Consider the following 17,421-nt stretch of genomic DNA (forward strand, 5'->3'; position numbering starts at 1 on the left):
CTTGTGTGTCTTTGTTTCTTTTTCAGATCCTCCAGGACCACCTTCAAATCCACACATCACTGATACTACTAAGAAATCTGCTTCTTTGGCATGGGGCAAGCCTCATTATGATGGCGGACTCGAAATCACCGGCTATGTCGTGGAGCATCAGAAAGTAGGAGATGAGACCTGGATAAAAGATACCACAGGAACTTCCCTCAGAATCACTCAGTTCGTTGTTCCTGATCTTCAGACTAAAGAAAAATACAACTTTAGAATCAGTGCCGTCAATGATGCAGGTGTTGGGGAGCCGGCGGTAATTCCAGATGTTGAAATCGTAGAACGGGAAATGGCTCCTGATTTTGAACTAGATGCCGAGCTTCGAAGAACACTTGTTGTTAGAGCAGGACTCAGTATTAGAATATTTGTGCCAATTAAAGGTCGTCCTGCTCCTGAAGTGACATGGACCAAAGATGACATCAACCTGAAAAACCGAGCCAACATTGAAAATACAGAATCATTTACTCTTCTGATTATCCCAGAATGTAACAGATATGATACCGGTAAATTTGTCATGACTATTGAAAACCCGGCTGGGAAGAAAAGTGGCTTTGTGAACGTCAGAGTCTTGGACACACCGGGCCCAGTCCTCAACCTGCGGCCTACAGACATCACAAAGGACAGTGTCACCCTGCACTGGGACCTCCCTCTGATAGATGGGGGCTCACGTATAACAAACTACATTGTAGAGAAACGTGAAGCAACACGGAAATCATATTCCACAGCCACCACTAAGTGCCATAAATGCACGTATAAAGTTACCGGCTTGTCTGAAGGGTGTGAATACTTCTTCAGAGTGATGGCAGAGAATGAATATGGAATTGGTGAGCCAGCAGAAACTACAGAGCCTGTAAAAGCCTCTGAAGCACCATCTCCACCAGACAGCCTTAACATCATGGACATAACTAAGAGCACCGTCAGCCTGGCATGGCCTAAGCCCAAACACGATGGTGGCAGCAAGATCACTGGCTATGTGATTGAAGCCCAAAGAAAAGGCTCTGACCAGTGGACCCACATCACAACCGTGAAAGGGTTAGAATGTGTTGTGAAGAATCTAACCGAAGGAGAGGAATACACCTTCCAAGTGATGGCAGTGAACAGTGCGGGGAGAAGTGCCCCTAGAGAAAGCAGACCTGTCATTGTCAAGGAGCAGACAATGCTTCCAGAGCTGGATCTCCGTGGCATCTATCAGAAACTGGTTATTGCCAGAGCTGGTGAGAACATCAGAGTTGAAATTCCAGTGCTTGGTCGACCGAAGCCCACAGTGACATGGAAAAAAGGAGACCAAATTCTTAAACAGACACAGAGAGTTAATTTTGAAACCACAGCAACTTCAACCATCTTAAATATCAATGAGTGTGTCAGAAGTGATAGTGGGCCCTATCCATTAACAGCAAGGAACATTGTAGGAGAGGTTGGTGATGTCATCACCATTCATGTCCATGATATCCCAGGGCCACCTACTGGACCAATCAAATTTGATGAAGTTTCATCTGACTTTGTAATCTTCTCTTGGGATCCCCCTGAGAACGATGGTGGCGTACCAATAAGCAACTATGTAGTGGAAATGCGGCAGACTGACAGTACTACCTGGGTTGAGTTAGCAACCACCGTTATACGTACTACCTATAAAGCCACCCGCCTTACTACTGGACTAGAGTATCAGTTCCGTGTAAAAGCTCAGAATAGATATGGAGTTGGACCAGGCATCACATCAGCATCTATAGTTGCCAACTATCCATTTAAGGTTCCTGGACCTCCTGGTACCCCTCAGGTAACTGCAGTTACCAAGGATTCAATGACAATTAGCTGGCATGAGCCACTTTCTGATGGTGGAAGCCCCATTTTAGGATATCACGTTGAAAGAAAAGAACGAAATGGTATTCTCTGGCAGACTGTGAGCAAAGCTTTAGTACCAGGCAACATTTTCAAATCAAGTGGACTTACAGATGGTATTGCTTATGAATTCCGGGTAATTGCAGAAAATATGGCAGGCAAAAGCAAGCCAAGCAAGCCATCGGAGCCTATGTTTGCTCTGGATCCCATTGACCCACCCGGAAAACCAGTTCCTCTCAATATTACAAGACACACAGTGACACTTAAATGGGCTAAGCCTGAATATACTGGGGGCTTTAAAATTACCAGTTATATTGTTGAAAAGAGAGATCTTCCTAATGGACGGTGGCTGAAGGCAAACTTCAGCAACATTTTGGAGAATGAATTTACAGTCAGTGGCCTAACAGAAGATGCTGCATATGAATTCTGTGTGATCGCCAAAAATGCTGCGGGTGCCATCAGTCCACCATCTGAGCCATCCGATGCTATCACATGCAGGGATGATGTTGAAGCTCCAAAGATAAAGGTGGATGTTAAATTTAAGGACACAGTTATATTAAAAGCAGGTGAAGCATTCAGGCTAGAAGCTGATGTTTCAGGCCGCCCACCTCCAACAATGGAATGGACCAAAGATGGAAAAGAGCTGGAAGGCACAGCAAAATTAGAAATAAAAATTGCAGATTTCTCTACTAATCTGGTAAACAAGGATTCAACAAGAAGGGATAGTGGTGCCTACACCCTTACAGCAACTAATCCTGGTGGCTTTGCCAAACACATTTTCAATGTCAAAGTTCTTGACAGACCAGGGCCACCTGAAGGACCTTTAGCTGTAACTGAAGTGACTTCGGAAAAGTGTGTACTGTCATGGTTGCCTCCACTGGATGATGGAGGTGCCAAAATTGATCATTACATAGTACAGAAACGTGAAACCAGCAGATTGGCATGGACAAATGTAGCCTCAGAAGTCCAAGTAACAAAGCTAAAGGTCACTAAACTCTTGAAGGGCAATGAATACATATTCCGGGTCATGGCTGTAAATAAATATGGAGTTGGAGAGCCGCTGGAATCAGACCCTGTGCTTGCAGTGAATCCTTATGGACCCCCTGATCCACCCAAAAACCCTGAAGTGACAACTATTACTAAAGATTCAATGGTTGTCTGCTGGGGACATCCTGATTCTGATGGTGGAAGTGAGATCATCAATTACATTGTGGAACGGCGTGATAAAGCTAGCCAACGCTGGGTTAAATGCAACAAAAAAACTGTTACTGATTTAAGATATAAAGTGTCTGGACTGACAGAAGGACATGAATATGAGTTCAGAATTATGGCTGAAAATGCTGCTGGAATTAGTGCACCAAGTCCTACCAGTCCATTTTACAAGGCTTGTGACACTGTGTTTAAACCTGGACCACCAGGTAACCCACGTGTTCTAGATACAAGCAGATCATCCATTTCAATCGCTTGGAATAAACCTATCTATGATGGTGGTTCAGAAATCACTGGGTATATGGTTGAGATTGCCCTGCCAGAGGAAGATGAATGGCAGATTGTCACTCCACCAGCAGGACTCAAGGCAACTTCTTATACCATCACTGGCCTCATAGAGAACCAGGAATATAAGATCCGCATCTATGCCATGAATTCTGAAGGACTTGGGGAACCTGCCCTTGTTCCTGGAACTCCAAAGGCTGAAGACAGAATGCTGCCTCCAGAGATTGAACTGGATGCTGACCTGCGTAAACTTGTTACTATAAGGGCCTGCTGCACCCTAAGACTTTTTGTTCCAATCAAAGGAAGGCCTGCACCTGAGGTGAAATGGGCCCGGGAACACGGAGAATCTTTAGATAAAGCTAGCATCGAATCCACAAGCTCTTACACACTGCTTATTGTTGGAAATGTAAACAGATTTGACAGCGGCAAATATATACTAACTGTAGAAAATAGTTCAGGCAGCAAGTCTGCATTTGTCAACGTTAGAGTACTCGATACACCAGGCCCTCCACAGGATCTGAAGGTAAAGGAGGTCACTAAGACATCTGTCACACTGACATGGGACCCTCCTCTCCTTGATGGAGGTTCGAAAATCAAGAACTATATTGTTGAAAAGCGGGAATCAACAAGAAAAGCATATTCAACTGTTGCAACAAACTGCCACAAGACTTCCTGGAAGGTAGACCAGCTTCAAGAAGGCTGTAGCTACTATTTCAGGGTTCTCGCAGAAAATGAATATGGCATTGGGCTGCCTGCTGAAACCACAGAATCTGTGAAAGCATCAGAACGACCTCTTCCTCCAGGAAAAATAACTTTGATGGATGTCACAAGAAATAGCGTGTCACTATCTTGGGAGAAACCAGAGCATGATGGAGGCAGCCGAATTCTAGGCTACATTGTGGAGATGCAGAGCAAAGGCAGTGACAAATGGGCCACGTGTGCCACAGTCAAGGTCACTGAAGCCACTATCACTGGATTAATTCAGGGTGAAGAATACTCTTTCCGTGTTTCAGCTCAGAATGAAAAGGGCATCAGTGATCCTAGACAACTGAGTATGCCAGTGATCGCCAAAGATCTTGTCATTCCACCAGCCTTCAAACTCCTGTTCAATACTTTCACTGTACTGGCAGGTGAAGACCTAAAAGTTGATGTTCCATTCATTGGCCGCCCTACACCAGCTGTAACCTGGCATAAAGATGATGTACCACTGAAGCAGACAACTAGAGTAAATGCAGAGAGCACAGAAAATAATTCACTACTGACAATAAAGGAAGCCTGCCGAGAAGATGTTGGCCATTATGTGGTTAAACTGACTAACTCAGCTGGTGAAGCTACTGAAACCCTTAATGTTATCGTTCTTGACAAACCAGGGCCTCCAACTGGACCAGTTAAAATAGATGAAGTGACAGCTGATAGTATCACTCTTTCCTGGGCCCCACCTAAGTATGATGGTGGAAGTTCTATCAATAATTACATTGTTGAGAAACGGGACACTTCCACAACCACCTGGCAAATTGTATCAGCTACGGTTGCAAGGACAACAATAAAGGCTTGCCGATTGAAGACTGGATGTGAATATCAGTTTAGAATTGCAGCTGAAAACAGATATGGGAAGAGTACCTACCTCAATTCAGAGCCTATTGTAGCCCAATATCCATTCAAAGTTCCTGGTCCTCCTGGCACTCCACTTGTCACACTGTCCTCCAGGGACAGCATGGAAGTACAATGGAACGAGCCAGTAAGTGATGGAGGAAGCAGAGTCACTGGCTATCATCTAGAACGCAAGGAAAGAAATAGCATCCTCTGGGTTAAGTTGAATAAAACACCTATCCCTCAAACCAAGTTTAAGACAACTGGCCTTGAAGAAGGTGTTGAATATGAATTTAGAGTCTCTGCAGAGAACATCGTGGGCATTGGCAAGCCGAGTAAAGTATCAGAATGCTATGTGGCTCGTGACCCATGTGATCCACCAGGAAAGCCAGAGGCAATCATTGTCACAAGGAATTCTGTGACTCTTCAGTGGAAGAAACCCACCTATGATGGTGGAAGCAAGATTACTGGTTATATTGTTGAAAAGAAAGAATTACCTGAGGGCCGTTGGATGAAAGCCAGTTTTACAAATATTATTGACACTCATTTTGAAGTAACTGGCCTCGTTGAAGATCACAGATACGAGTTCCGGGTTATAGCCCGAAATGCCGCAGGAGTGTTTAGTGAGCCTTCAGAAAGCACAGGAGCAATCACAGCTAGAGATGAGGTAGATCCACCACGAATAAGTATGGATCCAAAATACAAAGACACAATCGTGGTTCATGCTGGTGAGTCATTCAAGGTTGATGCAGATATTTATGGCAAGCCAATACCAACAATTCAGTGGATAAAAGGTGATCAGGAGCTTTCAAACACAGCTCGATTAGAAATAAAGAGCACCGACTTTGCTACCAGTCTCAGTGTAAAAGATGCAGTACGTGTCGACAGTGGAAATTACATACTGAAGGCCAAAAATGTTGCAGGAGAGAGATCAGTTACTGTGAATGTCAAAGTTCTTGATAGACCAGGGCCACCTGAAGGACCTGTTGTTATCTCAGGCATTACAGCAGAAAAATGCACGCTAGCTTGGAAACCCCCACTTCAGGATGGTGGGAGTGATATCATAAACTATATTGTGGAAAGGAGAGAAACCAGTCGCTTAGTTTGGACTGTGGTTGATGCCAATGTGCAGACTCTCAGCTGCAAGGTTACTAAGCTTCTCGAAGGCAATGAATATAGTTTCCGTATAATGGCTGTAAACAAATATGGTGTTGGTGAACCTCTTGAATCTGAGCCAGTACTTGCCAAGAATCCATTTGTAGTACCAGATGCACCAAAAGCTCCAGAAGTCACAACAGTGACCAAGGACTCAATGATTGTTGTATGGGAAAGACCAGCATCTGATGGTGGCAGTGAAATTCTTGGATATGTTCTTGAGAAACGGGATAAAGAAGGCATTAGATGGACAAGATGCCACAAGCGTCTGATTGGAGAGTTGCGCCTGAGAGTAACAGGACTTATAGAAAATCACAATTATGAGTTCAGAGTTTCCGCTGAGAATGCTGCTGGGCTTAGTGAACCAAGCCCTCCTTCTGCTTACCAAAAGGCTTGTGATCCTATTTATAAACCAGGACCTCCAAACAATCCCAAAGTCATAGATATTACCAGATCTTCAGTATTCCTTTCTTGGAGCAAACCAATATATGATGGTGGCTGTGAAATCCAAGGATACATTGTTGAAAAATGTGATGTGAGTGTTGGTGAATGGACAATGTGCACTCCACCAACTGGAATTAACAAAACAAACATAGAAGTAGAGAAGCTGTTGGAAAAGCATGAATACAACTTCCGTATCTGTGCTATTAATAAAGCTGGCGTTGGAGAACATGCTGATGTCCCTGGACCTATTATAGTTGAAGAAAAATTGGAAGCACCAGACATTGATCTTGACCTAGAACTAAGGAAAATCATAAACATAAGGGCAGGTGGCTCCTTAAGGTTATTTGTTCCTATCAAAGGTCGTCCTACACCAGAAGTTAAATGGGGAAAGATGGATGGTGAAATCCGAGATGCAGCTATAATTGATGTCACTAGCAGTTTCACCTCTCTTGTTCTTGACAATGTCAACCGATATGATAGTGGAAAATATACGCTTACATTAGAAAACAGCAGTGGAACAAAGTCTGCCTTTGTTACTGTGAGAGTTCTGGACACACCAAGTCCACCTGTTAACCTGAAAGTCACAGAAATCACCAAAGACTCCGTATCAATTACATGGGAACCCCCTTTGCTGGATGGGGGATCCAAAATCAAAAATTACATTGTTGAGAAACGTGAAGCCACAAGAAAATCATATGCTGCTGTTGTAACTAATTGCCATAAGAATTCTTGGAAAATTGATCAGCTCCAAGAAGGTTGCAGTTATTACTTTAGAGTCACAGCTGAGAATGAGTATGGTATTGGCCTTCCTGCCCAGACTGCTGACCCAATTAAGGTTGCAGAAGTCCCACAACCTCCTGGAAAAATAACTGTGGATGATGTCACCAGAAACAGTGTCTCTCTGAGTTGGACAAAGCCTGAACACGATGGTGGCAGTAAAATCATTCAATATATTGTGGAAATGCAAGCTAAACACAGCGAGAAATGGTCAGAGTGTGCTCGAGTAAAGTCTCTTGAGGCAGTAATTACCAACCTAACTCAAGGGGAAGAATATCTTTTTAGAGTTGTTGCTGTAAATGAAAAGGGGAGAAGTGATCCTCGGTCCCTTGCAGTTCCAATAGTTGCCAAAGATCTGGTAATTGAGCCAGATGTAAAACCTGCATTCAATAGTTACAGTGTACAGGTTGGCCAGGATTTGAAAATAGAAGTCCCAATTTCTGGACGTCCTAAGCCAACCATTACCTGGACTAAAGATGGTCTCCCACTGAAGCAGACCACAAGAATCAATGTTACTGATTCACTGGATCTCACCACACTCAGTATTAAAGAAACTCATAAGGATGATGGTGGACAATATGGCATCACAGTTGCCAATGTTGTTGGTCAGAAGACAGCATCCATCGAAATTGTAACTCTAGATAAACCTGATCCTCCAAAAGGACCCGTTAAATTTGATGATGTCAGTGCTGAAAGTATTACATTGTCTTGGAACCCTCCATTATATACAGGTGGCTGCCAAATCACCAACTACATTGTTCAGAAAAGAGATACAACCACCACAGTATGGGATGTTGTTTCTGCTACTGTTGCTAGAACTACACTCAAGGTAACCAAACTGAAAACTGGCACAGAATACCAATTCAGAATATTTGCTGAAAACAGATATGGACAAAGCTTTGCCTTAGAGTCTGATCCAATTGTTGCTCAATATCCCTACAAAGAACCAGGTCCTCCAGGTACACCATTTGCCACAGCCATTTCCAAAGACTCCATGGTCATACAGTGGCATGAACCAATCAACAATGGTGGAAGCCCAGTCATAGGTTACCACCTGGAGAGAAAAGAAAGAAATAGTATTTTGTGGACAAAGGTCAACAAAACTATTATTCATGACACCCAATTCAAAGCACAGAATCTTGAAGAAGGCATTGAATATGAATTCAGAGTTTATGCAGAAAATATTGTTGGTGTAGGCAAAGCAAGCAAGAATTCTGAATGCTATGTAGCCAGAGATCCCTGTGACCCACCAGGAACCCCAGAAGCAATAATGGTTAAAAGAAATGAAATCACTTTACAGTGGACCAAACCTGTATATGATGGTGGAAGTATGATTACAGGCTACATTGTAGAGAAACGTGATTTGCCTGATGGTCGCTGGATGAAAGCCAGCTTTACAAATGTCATTGAAACTCAATTTACTGTGTCAGGTCTTACTGAAGATCAAAGATATGAATTCAGAGTCATTGCAAAGAATGCAGCTGGTGCAATAAGTAAACCCTCTGACAGTACTGGACCAATAACTGCCAAGGATGAGGTTGAACTCCCAAGAATTTCAATGGATCCAAAATTCAGAGACACAATTGTGGTAAATGCTGGAGAAACATTCAGGCTTGAGGCTGATGTCCATGGAAAGCCCCTACCTACCATTGAGTGGTTAAGAGGAGATAAGGAAATTGAAGAATCTGCTAGATGTGAAATAAAGAACACGGATTTCAAGGCTTTACTTATTATAAAAGATGCGATTAGAATTGATGGTGGACAGTATATTTTAAGAGCTTCCAATGTTGCAGGTTCTAAATCATTCCCAGTAAATGTAAAAGTATTAGATAGACCAGGACCTCCAGAAGGGCCAGTCCAGGTTACTGGAGTCACTTCTGAAAAATGCTCTTTAACATGGTCTCCACCACTTCAAGATGGTGGCAGTGACATTTCTCACTATGTTGTTGAAAAGCGAGAAACAAGTCGACTTGCCTGGACTGTTGTTGCTTCAGAAGTTGTGACCAATTCTCTGAAAATTACCAAACTCTTAGAAGGTAATGAATATATTTTCCGTATAATGGCTGTCAACAAATATGGTGTTGGAGAGCCTTTGGAATCTGCACCAGTACTAATGAAAAATCCATTTGTGCTTCCTGGACCACCAAAAAGCTTGGAAGTCACAAATATTGCCAAAGACTCCATGACCGTCTGTTGGAACCGTCCAGATAGTGATGGTGGAAGTGAGATTATTGGTTACATTGTAGAGAAAAGAGACAGAAGTGGTATTCGATGGATAAAATGTAATAAACGCCGCATTACAGATTTGCGTCTAAGAGTGACAGGATTAACAGAAGATCATGAGTATGAATTCAGGGTCTCTGCAGAAAATGCTGCTGGAGTTGGAGAACCAAGTCCAGCTACAGTTTATTATAAGGCCTGTGATCCTGTGTTCAAACCTGGCCCACCTACCAATGCACACATTGTAGACACCACTAAAAATTCAATCACACTTGCCTGGGGTAAACCCATCTACGATGGTGGCAGTGAGATCCTGGGATACATAGTAGAAATCTGTAAAGCAGATGAAGAAGAATGGCAAATAGTTACTCCACAGACTGGCCTAAGAGTCACTCGATTTGAAATTTCAAAGCTCACTGAACACCAAGAGTATAAAATACGAGTCTGTGCCCTCAACAAAGTTGGTTTAGGCGAGGCTACATCAGTTCCTGGTACTGTGAAACCAGAAGATAAACTTGAAGCACCTGAACTTGACCTTGATTCTGAATTAAGAAAAGGAATTGTTGTACGAGCTGGTGGATCTGCCAGAATTCACATTCCATTCAAAGGTCGTCCAACGCCTGAGATCATTTGGTCTCGAGAGGAAGGTGAATTCACAGATAAAGTCCAAATCGAAAAGGGAGTAAACTATACCCAACTATCAATAGATAACTGCGATAGAAATGATGCTGGAAAATACATTCTTAAGTTGGAAAACAGCAGTGGATCAAAGTCTGCTTTTGTAACTGTGAAAGTTCTTGACACTCCAGGACCACCACAGAATTTGGCAGTCAAAGAAGTGAGAAAAGATTCTGTCCTCCTGGTATGGGAGCCACCCATCATTGATGGAGGGGCAAAAGTCAAGAATTATGTGATTGACAAACGTGAGTCAACCAGAAAAGCTTATGCTAATGTAAGTAGTAAATGCAGCAAAACAAGTTTTAAAGTGGAAAATCTTACAGAAGGAGCCATTTATTACTTCAGAGTCATGGCTGAAAATGAATTTGGAGTCGGTGTTCCAGTGGAAACTGTTGATGCTGTGAAAGCTGCTGAACCTCCTTCCCCTCCAGGAAAGGTTACACTCACTGATGTCTCCCAGACAAGTGCATCACTTATGTGGGAGAAGCCTGAACATGATGGTGGTAGCAGAGTCTTGGGGTATGTTGTTGAAATGCAGCCCAAAGGAACTGAAAAATGGAGTGTTGTGGCCGAATCCAAAGCCTGTAACGCAGTTGTTACTGGTTTGAGTTCTGGACAAGAATATCAGTTCCGTGTCAAGGCTTATAACGAGAAAGGAAAAAGCGATCCAAGAGTGCTGGGTGTTCCTGTCATAGCCAAGGACTTGACTATACAGCCTAGTTTAAAGTTACCATTTAACACATATAGTACCCAAGCTGGAGAAGATCTTAAAATAGAAATTCCAGTTATAGGCCGACCAAGACCTAAAATTTCTTGGGTCAAAGACGGTGAGCCTCTTAAACAGACAACAAGAGTAAATGTTGAAGAAACAGCTACCTCAACTGTTTTGCACATTAAGGAAAGTAACAAAGATGACTTTGGAAAATACACTGTAACAGCAACAAATAGTGCAGGCACAGCAACAGAAAATCTCAGTGTTATCGTTTTAGAAAAGCCTGGACCTCCAGTTGGCCCAGTTAGGTTTGATGAAGTTAGTGCAGACTTTGTAGTCATATCTTGGGAACCTCCAGCCTATACAGGTGGCTGCCAGATAAGCAACTACATTGTAGAGAAGCGAGATACAACCACCACCACTTGGCACATGGTATCAGCAACAGTTGCAAGAACAACAATTAAAATAACCAAACTGAAAACAGGCACAGAGTACCAGTTTAGAATTTTTGCTGAAAACAGGTATGGAAAAAGTGCCCCACTGGATTCTAAGCCAATTATTGTACAATATCCATTTAAAGAACCTGGACCACCTGGAACTCCTTTTGTGACATCAATCTCAAAAGATCAGATGCTTGTCCAATGGCATGAGCCAGTTAATGATGGAGGCAGCAAAATTATTGGCTACCATCTTGAACAGAAAGAAAAGAACAGTATTTTATGGGTCAAGTTAAATAAGACCCTCATTCAGGATACCAAATTCAAAACAACTGGGCTTGATGAGGGCCTTGAGTATGAGTTCAAAGTTTCTGCTGAAAATATTGTTGGCATTGGCAAGCCTAGCAAAGTGTCGGAATGCTTTGTTGCTCGTGATCCATGTGACCCACCTGGTCGCCCTGAAGCCATTGTTATTACAAGAAACAATGTCACACTGAAATGGAAGAAACCTGCCTATGATGGTGGTAGCAAAATAACAGGTTATATTGTAGAAAAGAAGGACCTACCTGATGGCCGCTGGATGAAAGCCAGCTTTACCAATGTATTAGAAACTGAATTTACAGTGAGCGGACTTGTAGAAGACCAAAGATATGAATTTAGAGTAATTGCAAGGAATGCAGCTGGAAACTTGAGTGAACCATCTGAAAGTAGTGGTGCCATTACTGCAAGAGATGAAATTGATGCACCAAATGCCTCTCTAGATCCAAAATATAAAGATGTCATCGTTGTTCATGCAGGAGAGACTTTTGTTCTTGAAGCTGACATCCGTGGCAAACCTATACCTGATGTTATTTGGTCAAAAGATGGAAAAGAACTTGAAGAAACAGTGGCTAGAATGGAAATTAAATCCACTATTCAGAAAACAACTCTTGTTGTCAAAGACTGTATACGGACTGATGGAGGACAATATATTCTGAAACTCAGCAATGTTGGTGGTACAAAGTCTATACCCATCACTGTAAAGGTACTTGACAGGCCAGGGCCTCCTGAAGGGCCTCTGAAAGTTACAGGAGTTACTGCAGAAAAATGTTACCTGGCATGGAACCCACCTTTGCAAGATGGTGGTGCTAATATTTCACATTACATCATCGAAAAGAGGGAGACAAGCCGACTCTCTTGGACCCAGGTTTCAACTGAGGTACAGGCCCTTAACTACAAAGTTACTAAACTTCTTCCTGGTAATGAATACATCTTCCGTGTCATGGCTGTGAATAAATATGGAATTGGAGAGCCCCTGGAATCTGAGCCTGTTATAGCCTGTAATCCTTATAAGCCACCAGGTCCTCCTTCAACACCTGAAGTCTCAGCAATCACCAAAGATTCTATGGTAGTAACATGGGCACGCCCAGTAGACGATGGAGGTGCTGAAATTGAGGGCTACATTCTTGAAAAACGAGATAAGGAAGGCATTAGATGGACCAAGTGCAACAAGAAAACACTAACGGATCTCCGGCTCAGGGTAACTGGTCTTACTGAAGGCCATTCCTATGAATTCAGAGTTGCTGCTGAAAATGCAGCTGGTGTGGGAGAACCTAGTGAGCCATCTGTTTTCTACCGTGCATGTGATGCCTTGTATCCACCAGGTCCACCAAGCAATCCGAAAGTGACAGACACTTCCAGATCTTCTGTCTCCCTGGCATGGAATAAGCCAATTTATGATGGTGGTGCACCTGTTAAGGGCTATGTTGTTGAGGTCAAAGAAGCTGCTGCTGATGAATGGACAACCTGCACTCCACCAACAGGATTACAAGGAAAGCAGTTCACAGTGACCAAGCTTAAAGAAAATACTGAATATAACTTCCGCATTTGTGCCATCAATTCTGAAGGTGTAGGTGAACCTGCAACTCTGCCTGGTTCAGTGGTTGCTCAGGAGAGAATCGAGCCACCAGAAATAGAACTCGATGCTGATCTCAGAAAGGTGGTCGTTCTGCGTGCAGGTGCTACTTTACGCTTATTTGTCACTATCAAAGGTCGACCAGAACCCGAAGTTAAATGGGAAAAGGCTGAAGGCATTCTCACTGACAGGGCTCAGATTGAGGTGACCAGCTCATTTACAATGTTGGTGATTGATAATGTTACCAGATTTGACAGTGGTCGGTATAATCTGACATTAGAAAATAATAGTGGCTCCAAAACAGCTTTTGTTAACGTCAGAGTTCTTGACTCACCAAGTGCCCCTGTGAATTTGACTGTAAGAGAAGTGAAGAAAGACTCAGTGACATTGTCCTGGGAACCGCCACTTATTGATGGTGGAGCTAAGATTACAAACTACATTGTCGAAAAACGAGAAACTACCAGAAAAGCCTATGCTACTAGTACAAACAATTGCACTAAAACTACTTTCAAAATTGAAAATCTACAAGAAGGATGTTCTTACTACTTCCGAGTCTTGGCTTCCAATGAATACGGGATTGGTTTGCCAGCTGAAACAACCGAACCCGTTAAAGTGTCTGAACCACCCCTCCCACCTGGAAGAGTAACTCTTGTTGATGTGACCCGTAATACAGCTACAATTAAGTGGGAGAAACCGGAAAGTGATGGTGGCAGCAAAATTACTGGTTATGTGGTTGAAATGCAGACTAAAGGGAGTGAAAAGTGGAGCACCTGCACGCAAGTTAAGACTCTAGAAGCAACTATATCTGGCTTAACTGCAGGAGAAGAGTATGTCTTCAGGGTAGCTGCAGTTAATGAAAAGGGAAGAGGTGATCCGAGACAACTTGGAGTGCCAGTAATTGCAAGGGATATTGAAATAAAGCCTTCAGTTGAGCTTCCTTTCAATACTTTCAATGTAAAGGCTAGAGACCAACTTAAGATTGATGTGCCATTCAAAGGAAGACCTCAAGCTACTGTTACCTGGAAAAAAGATGGTCAGACTCTTAAAGAGACAACTAGAGTCAATGTTTCTTCTTCAAAGACTGTAACATCACTATCTATTAAGGAAGCTTCAAGGGAAGATGTTGGAACTTATGAATTATGTGTTTCAAACAGTGCTGGATCCATAACAGTTCCTATTACTATAATTGTCCTTGACAGACCAGGACCTCCAGGTCCTATACGTATTGATGAGGTTAGTTGTGATAGCGTAACCATTTCTTGGAATCCTCCAGAATATGATGGTGGCTGCCAAATTAGCAATTACATCGTTGAAAAGAGAGAAACCACCTCTACAACATGGCACATAGTTTCACAAGCAGTTGCAAGAACATCCATTAAAATAGTTCGCCTGACAACAGGAAGTGAGTATCAGTTCCGTGTTTGTGCAGAAAATCGCTATGGAAAGAGCTCCTACAGTGAATCTTCAGCTGTTGTTGCAGAGTATCCATTCAGTCCCCCAGGTCCTCCTGGTACTCCTAAAGTTGTGCATGCCACAAAATCTACCATGCTCGTAACCTGGCAAGTGCCAGTTAATGATGGAGGAAGTCGAGTAATTGGCTATCATCTTGAGTATAAAGAAAGAAGCAGCATTCTTTGGTCAAAAGCAAATAAAATCCTCATTCCTGATACTCAAATGAAAGTCTCTGGCCTTGATGAAGGACTGATGTATGAGTATCGTGTTTATGCTGAGAATATTGCTGGAATTGGTAAATGCAGTAAATCCTGTGAACCAGTCCCTGCAAGAGATCTTTGTGACCCTCCTGGACAACCTGAAGTCACAAATATCACAAGAAAATCAGTGTCACTTAAATGGTCTAAACCACATTATGATGGTGGAGCTAAGATCACAGGATACATTGTTGAACGCAGAGAACTACCAGATGGCCGGTGGCTGAAGTGCAATTATACTAATATACAAGAAACATACTTTGAAGTAACTGAACTTACTGAAGATCAGCGTTATGAATTCCGGGTTTTTGCAAGGAATGCTGCTGACTCAGTTAGTGAGCCATCTGAATCCACTGGGCCTATTACAGTTAAAGATGATGTTGAGGCTCCAAGAATTATGATGGATGTCAAGTTCCAAGGCGTTATTGTTGTCAAAGCTGGTGAGGTCCTTAAGATAAATGCAGACACTGCAGGGCGACCTCTGCCAGTAATTTCCTGGGCCAAGGATGGTGTAGAAATTGAAGAAAGAGCAAGAACAGAAATTATCTCAACAGACAATCATACTTTGTTAACAGTTAAAGACTGTGTAAGACGAGACACTGGACAATATGTACTAACATTGAAGAATGTTGCTGGTACTCGGTCTGTAGCAGTTAATTGCAAGGTACTTGATAAGCCTGGTCCACCAGCAGGACCACTTGAAATAAATGGCCTCACTGCTGAGAAATGCTCTCTTTCCTGGGGACGTCCCCAAGAAGACGGTGGTGCAGATATCGACTATTACATTGTAGAAAAACGTGAAACAAGCCACCTTGCATGGACAATATGTGAAGGAGAGTTACGGACAACATCCTGTAAAGTAACCAAGTTACTCAAAGGCAATGAATATATATTTAGAGTAACTGGTGTTAATAAATACGGTGTTGGTGAGCCCCTAGAGAGTGTAGCTGTAAAGGCACTAGATCCATTTACAGTTCCAAGTCCACCCATATCTTTGGAAATTACTTCTGTGACCAAAGAATCCATGACACTTTGCTGGGCAAGACCCGAGAGTGATGGAGGCAGTGAAATATTTGGATATATAATTGAAAGGCGAGAGAAAAATAGCCTAAGATGGGTGCGTGTAAACAAAAAACCAGTTTATGATCTGAGAGTGAAATCAACAGGACTTCGGGAAGGATGTGAATATGAATATCGCGTTTATGCAGAAAATGCTGCTGGCCTAAGTCTTCCAAGTGAAACCTCTCCCTTAATTCGGGCAGAAGATCCAGTGTTCCTACCATCTCCTCCATCCAAACCCAAAATCGTGGACTCAGGCAAGACAACTATAACTATCAGCTGGGTTAAGCCTCTGTTTGATGGTGGGGCCCCAATAACTGGATACACCGTAGAATACAAGAAATCTGATGACACTGACTGGAAAACTGCCATTCAGAGCTTACGAGGCACAGAATATACAATAGGTGGACTAACAACAGGAGCTGAATATGTTTTCAGAGTAAAATCTGTCAATAAGGTGGGTGCTAGTGACCCTAGTGATAGCTCCGACCCTCAGATAGCAAAGGAAAGAGAAGAAGAACCTGTATTTGATATTGACAGCGAAATGAGGAAGACCTTGATTGTCAAGGCTGGTGCCTCATTTACCATGACTGTGCCTTTCCGAGGAAGACCAGTACCCAATGTCTTGTGGAGTAAGCCAGACACTGACCTCCGCACTAGAGCTTATATTGATACCACAGACTCTTGTACATCACTGACCATTGAAAATGCCAACAGAAATGACTCTGGAAAATACACATTAACGATTCAGAATGTTTTGAGTGCTGCTTCACTGACCTTAGTTGTCAAAGTTTTAGATTCCCCGGGTCCTCCAACCAACATTACTGTGCAAGATGTAACCAAAGAGTCTGCAGTGTTATCCTGGGATGTTCCTGAAAATGATGGTGGAGCACCAGTGAAGAATTACCACATAGAAAAACGTGAGGCCAGCAAGAAAGCATGGGTCTCTGTGACCAACAACTGTAACCGCCTCTCCTACAAAGTTACCAATTTACAAGAAGGAGCTATTTACTACTTCAGAGTCTGTGGAGAAAATGAGTTTGGTGTTGGTATACCAGCTGAAACAAAGGAAGGAGTAAAAATAACAGGTATGTTTTAAGAACAAGGAAATTCCACACATCCATGTTAATTTTTTCAGATAGTGTGAATCATTCTAATTAGTCGTCATTTCATCTTAAATGCTTTTGGTTCACACCCTTCACACCCCAAACTATTCATACTATAGCACAAAGTGGAATCTCTAGTGGAGAAAGTCTTTCATCGATTTAAAAAAACAAATTTACATAGCTAAAATTGGATGTTGAATTTAAGTATAATTAAATATAACTGTGTATACACACATTATATATGTATAGTATGTGTGTATGATGTGCATAC

General features: G+C 42.5%; 1 protein-coding gene across 2 annotated transcripts in view; it reads left to right on the top strand.

Moving 5' to 3' along the window:
* Positions 1-17,421, top strand: part of TTN (titin) — a 270,706-nt gene that overhangs the window by 220,488 nt on the left and 32,797 nt on the right. For both annotated transcript variants that reach the window (XM_064373293.1, XM_064373294.1), the window contains one exon: positions 27-17,132. In XM_064373293.1, coding sequence (XP_064229363.1) covers positions 27-17,132 — 17,106 coding nt within the window. The remainder of the gene's footprint in view (positions 1-26; positions 17,133-17,421) is intronic.

This window comes from Aotus nancymaae, unplaced genomic scaffold, assembly GCF_030222135.1.
Source record: "Aotus nancymaae isolate 86718 unplaced genomic scaffold, 86718_ANA_hifiasm-v0.15.2.pri h1tg000008l, whole genome shotgun sequence".
NCBI lineage: Eukaryota > Metazoa > Chordata > Mammalia > Primates > Aotidae > Aotus > Aotus nancymaae.